We start from the raw sequence: 10,108 nt of genomic DNA on the forward strand, positions 1-10,108 counted from the left end.
CCCGTCTCAGCCTCCCAAAGTGCTGGGATTACAGGCTTGAGCCACTGCGCCCGGCCGGGACAGATACCTTCTAATGTTAGTTTTCTACGTCCACGTCTGGCTGTCCTGTAAACTAAATATTTGAGACTGACTGAAAACTGTCATCCCAATGCCTTCCAGGGGCCCTACCTTTTATGCCCAGTAAATAGTCACTAGAAGTTTCCTGATATCTTTAAGCCTACACTGGATCATGTTTTTGTTTTTTGAGACAGCATCTCGCTCTGTCACCCAGGCTGGAGTGCAGTGGTGCAGTCTCAGCTCACTGCAACCTCCACCTCTCAGGTTCAAGCGATTCTCCTGCCTCAGCCTCTGGAGTAGCTGGAATTACAGGCATGCACCACCACCACGCCTGGCTAATTTTTCTATTTTTAGTAGAGACAGGGTTTCACCATGTTGGCCAGGCTGGTCTCGAGCTCCTGACCTCAAGTGATCTGCCTGCTTCAGCCTCCCGAAGTGCTGGGATTACAGGCGTGAGCCATCATGCCCAGCCAAGGATCATGTATTGTTTTTTCTGTTGACTTGGTTGTTCTAGAGGGAAATTTAGGTATACATAGTATATAGTTCTGGGATTGTGGGAGGCTTTCATTTTGAACTTCATATTTTCAGAGGCAGTAGGAACTTCTGAAGTTTCTGTAGTCATGTAAAAGATATTTTAAGTTAATCTGTTAGTGGTGTCTATGAGAATTTAACTGGAGGAAAAAAACTTAAATCAGAGCTTTCATAGTAATACATATATAAGGTGATTAATAGTAGAAAATGAGCAGACAGTTCGGGCGGGTTGGCTCACACCTGTAAGCCCAGCACTTTGGAAGGCTGAGACAGGTGGGTCACCTGAGGTCAGGAGTTCGAGACCAGCCTGGCCAACATAGTGAAACCCTGTCTCTACTAAAAATATAAAAATTAGCTGGGTGTGGTGGAGCTTGCCTGTAATCCCAGCTACTGGGGAGGCTGAGGCACAAGAATTGCCTGAACCTGGGAGACGGAGGTTGCAGTGAGCTGAGATCGCACCATTGTACTCCAGCCTGGGCAACAAGAGCAAAACTCCATCTCAAACAAACAAAGAAACAAACAAAATATTATGAAAGAAGAACCAGATAAGCTAGTAATTCATTGGATGCAGAGAGAAAATGTATATATCGACTTTTTGACTTACAATGGGGTTATGTCCCAACAAACACTTGTGACTTGAAGATATCATTAAGTAAAAAATGCATTTGGGCCAGGTGCAGTGATTTACATCTGTAACCCCAGCACTTTGAGAGGCCAAGGTGGGAGGATTGCTTGAGGTCAGGAGTCCGAGACCAGCACCAGTCTGGGCAACATAGGAAGTTTCTACAAAAAAAAAAAAAAAAAAAAAAAAAAAGCTGGGCATGGTGGCACATGCCTGTAGTGCCAGCTACTCAGGAGGCTGAGGTAGGAGGATCACTTGAATCAGAGGAGGTTGAGGCTACAGTGAGCCATGATCACATTACTACACTCTAGCCCAGGTGACAGAGCAAGATCCTGTCTGGTGGGGAAAAAAAGCATTTGGCTGGGCACAGTAGCTCACACTTGTAATCCCAGCACTTTGGGAGGCAGAGGTGGAGGATTGTTTAAGGCCAGGAGTTCATGACCAGCCTGCGCAACGTAGTGAGACCCCATCTCTATTTTTAAAACATATTTTTATTTTATTTTTTTCTTTTTTGAGATGGAGTCTCACTCTGTTGCCCTGGCTGGAGTGCAGGGGCATGATTTTGGCTCACTGCAACCTCTGCCTCCTGGGTTCAAGCAGTTCTCCTGTCTCAGCCTCCCGAGTAGCTGGGACTACAGGCGCCCACCACCACGCCCAGCTAAATTTTGTATTTTTAGTAGATTTTACCATATTGGTCAGTTTGGTCTCGAACTCCTGACCTCAGGTGATCCGTCTGCCTCGGCCTCCCAAAGTGTTGGGATTACACAGGTGAGCCACTGCGCCCGGCAAAAAATATTTTTAAAAAGATGCATGTAATACAGCTAACCACCAAACATCACAGCTTAGCCTAGCCTACCTTAATGTGCTCAGAACACTTACATTAGGCTACAGTTGGGCAGCATCATCTGGCAATACAGTACATTGTCAAAAATTAGTTGTTTACTCTCATGATTTCATGGCTGCCTGGAAGCTGCAGCTAGCTCACTGCCTCTGCCCAGCATCAAGAGAGACCATGATACAGCTTTCCACTGAATGCGTATAGCAACCATAGGTAAGTCAAGGACCAGCTGTATTTTCAAACTTCTGTCTGCTATTCAGAAGACCCTTCCCTTAATTCTCTGGGCAAAACAGGACTCAGTCAATGCCCAGCTAATATCTTACTTTGAAAAACCTTCACCAAACCTCTCACCCCACAGAATTCTGAAATCTTTCGTGTTCCTCAATGTTGATCATATACTTTGCATAGCCCTTATCACATTATTAACTTATATGCCCTAATTATGCCTTCATTAAGTGTAAGAATTTTAAACCTGGATGACTAGAACAGTGGTAATGACAAAAATAAGAAAATTCAAAGAATGGTTTATTTCTGAGGAAAAATTATTTGGTTTTTAGATTATTTAACAGTTGGAATGTTACATGCCTCCCTATATGATCCAGGGCTAAAGCTTGGTATATATTTTTTCCCTTGACTTCGCTTTAAAATCTCATGGGTCCTCAGATAATACATAATATATATCTATGTTTCACATGGACCAGCCCAGGCATCATAAAGCTTACAACAGCATACGGTCAGGAGAAACAATTGTAGTTTAGTTATTATAAAAATATGTTATATATTCAGATAGAACTGGGTTCCCATCTTGTTTCTGTTATTGTTTTACCTGGTAATGGTGTGACTTTTCTGAGTTTATTTTTTCATCAGTAAAATGAATATAATAAGGCCACTTCAAGATTTCTTAGGGGGTTGGGTGTTAAATGAGATTAAGTATCTAGCATGTGATTGGTGATTGTCATGTATATAAATATGTAAAGAATGTTTCACCTAAAAAAAAAAAGAATGCTTCCTCTATCCTTCCCAAAAGTCATTTTTAAAAATTATTATTTTTTTTTGAGACAAAGTTTTGCTCTTTTCACACAGGCTGGAGTACAGTGGCAGCATCTCAGCTCACTGCAACCTCCACCTCCCAGGTTCAAGTGATTCTCCTGCCTCAGCCTCCCGAGTAGCTGGGATTACAGGCATGCACCACCACGCCCAGCTAATTTTTGTATTTTTAGTAGAGACAGGGTTTTACCATGTTGGCCAGGCTAGTCTAGAACTCCTGACCTCAGGTGATCTGCCCCCTCTTGGCCTCCCAAAGTGCTGGGATTACAGGCACGAGCCACCATGTCCAGCCCCAAAAGTCAAATTTTTGACAGTATTTTTACCCCACCTTGTCAAATTGAAAAACAGTTTGTTCTTAATAAATGTCATAAACATGTTTATCTAAAACTTTTATTTAAATGTGTTGTTTTAACAAAAAATATTTTAAGGTAGGAAAATATGTCTTTACCTGCAAATTGAGGAGTTGCTTGCTTGTGTTTGAAAGAAAGATGGAAGCACTGATCACCATCTATGCTAAGTTTAGCACAGAAGTCTAAAGCAGAGCATAAACTTTTTGTGTCTTTCTTGGAGAATGCTGAATTCAGTTTTTTGCAACCACATACTATCAGATGATTCCAACCTTAGGTGGACTGGAGGAAGAAAAGTTTGCTAGTAGAGGTCACTAACTCAGCAGCGGTTTAGGCAGTGAGAGACTCATCCCACTCCTGTAGCATCGTGTGTCCCTATTATCCTGCACTCTCCCCTCTACTTCCAATGAGCTCACTCTCCATTAAAACTATAGGAGGAAAATGAATGTATATTTTTACTGGTAAAATATGTGTACAATCAATTTTCCTTTGTATTGCTTACCCTCTGACATCCTGAAACAAAGAGTTTTACAGTTAACCATGGGTTAATACTCAGAATAAAATGGCTTTGGGTAAATATTTGTTCCTTCCTGTATAGGACCTATAAATCCTAAATCATGGCTTTCACCCAGTTAAAGGATGAAAGCACACAGTTCCTTCTACAACTCCCCTAAGTTAATACCCCACTTTTCATCCACAATCCCTCAAAGACCTTTATTTTTTCTCCAAAGTATACTGACTGGCAGAGCCCCCTCTTCCCTGGGTGCACTCAAATTTCCTGTTGAGATGTCAAGGCCTATACTATGGAGGGTTATTACCGTTGATATCTACAGTGGTTGGTCGGAATAAAATACGTATAACTGCTTCTCTTTTGCTTTCTGTAAATATCTGTTCAAATTCTTGGAACTCTCTCCCAGCTCACTTCATGTAGCCTTTCAGCAGGGACTTGGTTCTTAATGCTTTTGCCACTTCCTTAGTAGTCGGCTAGAAGGCTTCTGTGGCAGCTTATTTTCACTGCCAATGGCAGGATTGCATCAAATGGGCAGTAGACCATAATATTTAGGAATTCAGGCTCTAGTTTTGAGTCAGAGACCTGGGTTCACATGTCACTCCAGCTCCTTGGGCAAATTATTTAACTTCTCTAAGCTTTAGTTTCCTTATCTGCTGAGTGGAGGTATAGTATTCACCCTAAAGTTGGCTGTGAATATTAAATGATACTATGAATACAAAATGCATTATATATTGCCTTGGACATTGTAAACATTCAGTAAAGCTTACCTATTATAAGGATCAAAGAGTAAAGGAAGCTGGGAGAGGAAGGATGCTAAAAGACAATTTTTTTAAATAGATGGGGTCTTGCTGTGTTTCCCAGGATGGTCTCAAACTCCTGGCCTCAAGTGATCCTCTTGCCTCAGCATAATAAAAAATATGCCTGAAGATGTTGAAAAGGAAGAGACTATATACTGCAGTGCAAATTTGTTGAGTGATTACTATGGTCAAGAAATAGAACAATGACTGAGGCATAACCCCTACCTTCAAGAATCTTATGGTCTAGTTTCTCCCTTAGTAAAGCTTCAGTAGCCACTATTAATCTCTTTGTGGTAAAAACAAATAGGTAAAATTCTGAAATAATGCAGTTGTGTTAATTTCTCATGATAGAATTAGAAAGGACCATGAAAAATCTGTCTGCCCTGTCTTGAGATGGGTGAAAATCTGGAAGGCTTTGTAAGTAGAAAGGATCACTGATAGTAGTAGAATATTATTCTAGTGCTATTTCTAGACATTTCTAGAAAATAAATGTCAGATAATACTATATATAAAATAATTTGAACGAAATTATGGTGCAGTTGTATTTTTTCCAGCTAATAAGATTCTTTTCTAATTAATACACTATTGCTGAAAGCCACTTAAATCCCAACAAAATGAAATATATAAAGAAATTATGGTACTTATACCACATCAGAATTTAAAATCAGGTTTTGGGCTGGGTGCGGTAGCTCACGCCCGTAATCCCAGCATTTTAGGAGGCCGAGAAAGACAGATCACTTGAGGCCAGGAGTTCGAGACCAGCCTGGCCAACATGGTGAAACCCTTCACTACTAAAAACACAAAAACTATCTGGGCATGGTGGCACATGTCTATAATCTGAGATACTTAGGAGGCTGAGGCATGAGAATCAGCCAAATCCGGGAGGTGGAGGCTGCAGTGAGCAGAGATTGTCCCACTGCACTCCAGCCTGGGCAACAGAGTCAGACTCTGTTTCAAAAAAAAAAAAAGAAACTGGTTTTGGAGGACTCAGTAATGACATAGGAAAATACTTTGTGATAAATGAAAAAAGCAAGCCTAGATATAGTATGGTTCTAATTTTGTTAGAAAAGTATACAGAAGGAAACCAATAGTTGGAAGGTGAGATTACAAGTAAGTTTATTTTCTTCTTGAAACCCTTTTGAACAAAATAAACATTTCAAAAAAATGATTCAGGCTCTTAAAATACTGAGGCTTATGGTGCATTAGTTTTCAACTTAACATAGGTCACATTAAAAATCTGTTTAGCTGGGTCACCACAAAACAGATATGGACACAAGACAAAAAGTAACTGAAAGGGGAGAAAGTTTCAAGATTAATTTAACTCATATTGTTGAAGTATATAAATTATTATGTATCCCTGCCAGCAAGGACTGACTCGAGCTCAGTAAACAACATGCATAAATCTAATTCTGGCATATTACTAAATCATACCTTGAGAACTGGTATAAGCTTGAGAAGGATCATCTATTATGTCCATTGACAGTGAGTTGTATGATTCCTGAGAATGTTTTTCTGTCACCCCTGCTGTATGACTCGATAAAGATGATGATGAAGACAATCCCAGTCTAACATATCTTCTTTTTTTACCACAGAGTGAACAATCTACTGGTGTGGCACTAGGTCCCCGGGGCAGCTGAACTTCATCTCTGTTGTAGTTTCTAACAGCTCCACTGTGATGAACAGAGCGTTCTCTTTGCCAGATATAATGGGTTGGTGCAATGGCCATAACCTATAATGGAAAGCTTACTTTTAGAATTTTAGTAATATTTCAAAATTTACTAAAATTGAGTTCAAAAATTATAACTCAAGAACTGTCTCTAAAGTGAAGATAAAAATCCAAATTGCTGATTTATAAAACAAAACACTTCCAGATAAGGCTGGGAGGATCATCACTAAAAAGTGACTCATTGCTTGGATCTTTAAGACAATAATCGACAAAGTAAATTATTTTAAACAGGAAATAGGACTGAAGCAACCTTCCAGGTTATTGGGGTATTTATTTTTCAATTCTGAATATTCTAAGTTTGGGAAAGATAATACAGTTACTCCAAAACAATATGTAATTCTTAACTTTGGAATGTATTGGGTTAAAAAACAATTAATTGGCCAGGCACGGTGGCTCACGCCTGTAATCCCAGCATTTTGGGAGGCCAAGGCAGGCAGATCATGAGGTCAGGCGATCAAGACCATCCTGGCTAACACGGTGAAACCCCATCTCTACTAAAAATACAAAAAAAATTAGCCGGGCGTGGTTGCGAGTGCCTGTAGTCCCAGCTACTTGGGAGGCTGAGGCAGGAGAGTGGCATGAACCTGGGAGGTGGAGCTTGCAGTGGGCAGAGATCACCCCACTGCACTCTAGCCTGGGACAGAGCGAGACTCCATCTCAAAAAAAAAAAAAAAAAAAAAGGAAAAATAAAATAGCAAAGATGGGAATGGGTGCGGTGGCTCACGCCTGTAATCCCAACACTTTAGAAGGCTGAGGCAGGTGGATTGCTTGAGCTGAGGAGTTCGAAACCCAGCCTGGGCAACAGTGTTCCTAAAATTTGATACTTGGCCCTCTGTTTTTCTGTGTATATACTCTCCCTCTCTGTGATCTCAAGAGGTAGTAAAGTATAGGTGTTAAAAGCACTGACTTTCAAAACCAACCCAGTCAGCTTCTCCCCTCCCTGTCAGGGAGGAGAATGGGGAGGAATGGGGAGACAGATATAGGCATAAAAAATTTAAAAACAAAACAAAACAAAAAAAAAGCACTGACTCTGGAGTCAGACTGCCTTGGTTTGAATACTGGAGTGCTGCTTTAATTATTGTGTGTCCTTGGAGAAGTCACTTAACCTCTCTGTTCCTTAGTTTCTTATCTGGGATTACCTAGCTAGATCTAAGAATTGTGAGAGTTAATACATGGGCAATACTTAGAACAGTGCCTGGAAAGTTCTTTAAAAGTATTAATATTACTTTCACCTTGAATCTCTTAAATACTCTAAGCATCATTTATACGTAATGACTTTTACCATACCTGTTGACCATTCATTTAATTACATCCAGTTACTGCCTTAAATTCATGTCTATATACCAAATTCCTTTATCTCCCCAAAGAATCCAGTTTGCTTCTGTAGCCTTCCTTATTTCCATTATGGAACCCATTACTCTTCCTGTTATATAGATTTGAAACTGACAGTTCCCTGTCCAATGTACCCTATATCCAACTGGTCACTAGGTAATGATAATTATAATTTTTTAACATTTCTAACATGTGTTTCATTTTCTTCAGCACTGTTATCAATTTTTGTCACACCCTTGTTTCCCGCTATAGCAAGTTTAGCAGTTTCCAATACATTCCCTATATTGGATCTCTTCTGCATACTGTCATTGGATTATTCTATCAAAACACACTACTTATCTCATTGCTTTCTAAATTCCTAATCTGGAATCAAGTAATAGATAGTGAAGAACTCAGCTATGATGATATTGTGGCATCTTGGCCAGAATATTAACTGGAATAGAGAAAAACTTCTTAATTAAATTGCTACCCTCCATGATGCATGCAAGGGGCTGGAAGTGTAGTCTAACTCTCTCATTAGATAGGCATCCTCCCTAATGTGTGAACCAGTTTAGAAATTAAGCCATCACCAATGTAATAAAATCCCACCTCAAAGGAGTTGTTGATAAGATCATGAGGTAAGAAGATAAAAATCAGAATAAACAAAGAAATAGTCCACTCTTTTCTGGAGAAGCCCTACATATATTTTCCAATTTAATCACACCTCATCTCTTTCCAAAAAAGAATGAGGCAGCTGACAAAAAAGGGGGAAAAATTTCATTGAATTTAGACCCAAAAGGGAAATTTCGACTAAAAGGGGAAAGCAGACATGCCAGTAATAAAATGTAATAGAGTCGATGTGGTCAAGGATAATACCTGGCTGTTAGCTTCTTTGCAGCCAAGATTAAAAAAATAAAAGAGACAAATTACAAAACTCATTATTTGAAAAGACAGCACTTGTTCTTTCTTATGTCAGTGGTGCATAATGCAAAGAGAACTAAGTTTAAGTACGTTGGGTCTGCTACTTATTAACTTCATGGCCATGGACAAATCACAATCTTACTAAGCCACAGTTTTTGCATCTGTGAAACGGAGAGAATACTGAGGCTATTTAATTCCCAAGACAAGATATAAATGCATTTTCTAAACTAACCAATATGAGAAACTTATATGGAGGCTAGATGTCACAGAAAAAAGAGAACACTAGGAAGTCATTAGATGTTCTGGATCTGCCACTTCTGTGATTTTGAGTAAATCCCAGCCTCTTTGGTCCTCAGTTTCATTAGCTGTGAAATGGGGATGCCACCACCCTCACATCTATTTGTGTGATAATTTCTGGGAAAAGTCATAATTTGTAAAGCACTATGCAAATGTAAAGTAGTATTATTGTAAGCTAGTTTGTAGCTACTATCCTAACTTGAGGTTATTTTAGGATATGAGACTAAAGAAATGTTTCATTTGGCAGTATGCTAGGCTTTCAGTAACAAATGTATAGAATAAATTTTCAACAGTATGTCTTGCTACTTCAGGAATGGGAATGGGGTGAAATAATACTTCTTTACAATAAACTCCCAGGGCACTGAACTTGGTGTGTTATTGATAAAGTAGTTGTCCAGTGAACACTTAACAGAACAGGATAAAATCTACTAGGCAGTTACCTTTTCTATACTCCAACATGATTCAAATGTACCTTGTTGGAACAGCCAAAAAACAGCTTCTCTATCTGCCACTGGAGTAAGGGGCAGTGCAAAGTGAGCTCAGTGAATAATTATAGTTTATTGTTTCCCTATTTCATGGATAAGAAGGTATGAAACAGAATTGGAAGTTCTATTCATTTAATCAGTCAACAAATATTTATTGACTACCCACTATGTGCCAGGCACTGTTCTAGGCTCTGGAGATAGGATAAGAACAAAATAAGGCTGGGTACTCACGCCTGTAATCCAGCACTTTGGGAGGCTGAGGCAGGTGGATCACTTGAGATCAGGAGTCTGAGACCAGCCTGGCCACCATGGTGAAAACTCTGTCTCTACTAAAAATACAAAATAGCTGGGCGTAGTGGTGCATGCCTGTAATCCCAGCTATAATCCTAGCTACTTGGGAGACTGAGGCAGGAGAATTGCTTGAACCCAGGAGGTGGAGGTTGCAGTGAGCCGAGATTGTGCCACTGCACTCCGGCCTGCGTGACAGAATGTAACTCTGTCTAAAAAAAAACAAAAAACAAAAAAAACAAAATAGGGTCAGGCACTGTGGCTCACGTCTGTAATCCCAGAACTTTGGGAGGCCAAGGTGGGAGGATTGCTTGAGCCCAAGAGTTAAAG

General features: G+C 39.9%; 1 protein-coding gene across 3 annotated transcripts in view; it reads right to left on the reverse strand.

The window, feature by feature from the left end:
• SPDYA (speedy/RINGO cell cycle regulator family member A) overlaps positions 1 to 10,108 on the reverse strand; it is a 40,763-nt gene that overhangs the window by 4,432 nt on the left and 26,223 nt on the right. For all 3 annotated transcript variants that reach the window (XM_011972573.1, XM_011972574.1, XM_011972575.1), the window contains one exon: positions 6,182 to 6,479. In XM_011972573.1, coding sequence (XP_011827963.1) covers positions 6,182 to 6,479 — 298 coding nt within the window. The remainder of the gene's footprint in view (positions 1 to 6,181; positions 6,480 to 10,108) is intronic.

The sequence above is a fragment of the Mandrillus leucophaeus genome, unplaced genomic scaffold, assembly GCF_000951045.1.
Source record: "Mandrillus leucophaeus isolate KB7577 unplaced genomic scaffold, Mleu.le_1.0 Scaffold13, whole genome shotgun sequence".
NCBI classification, from domain to species: domain Eukaryota; kingdom Metazoa; phylum Chordata; class Mammalia; order Primates; family Cercopithecidae; genus Mandrillus; species Mandrillus leucophaeus.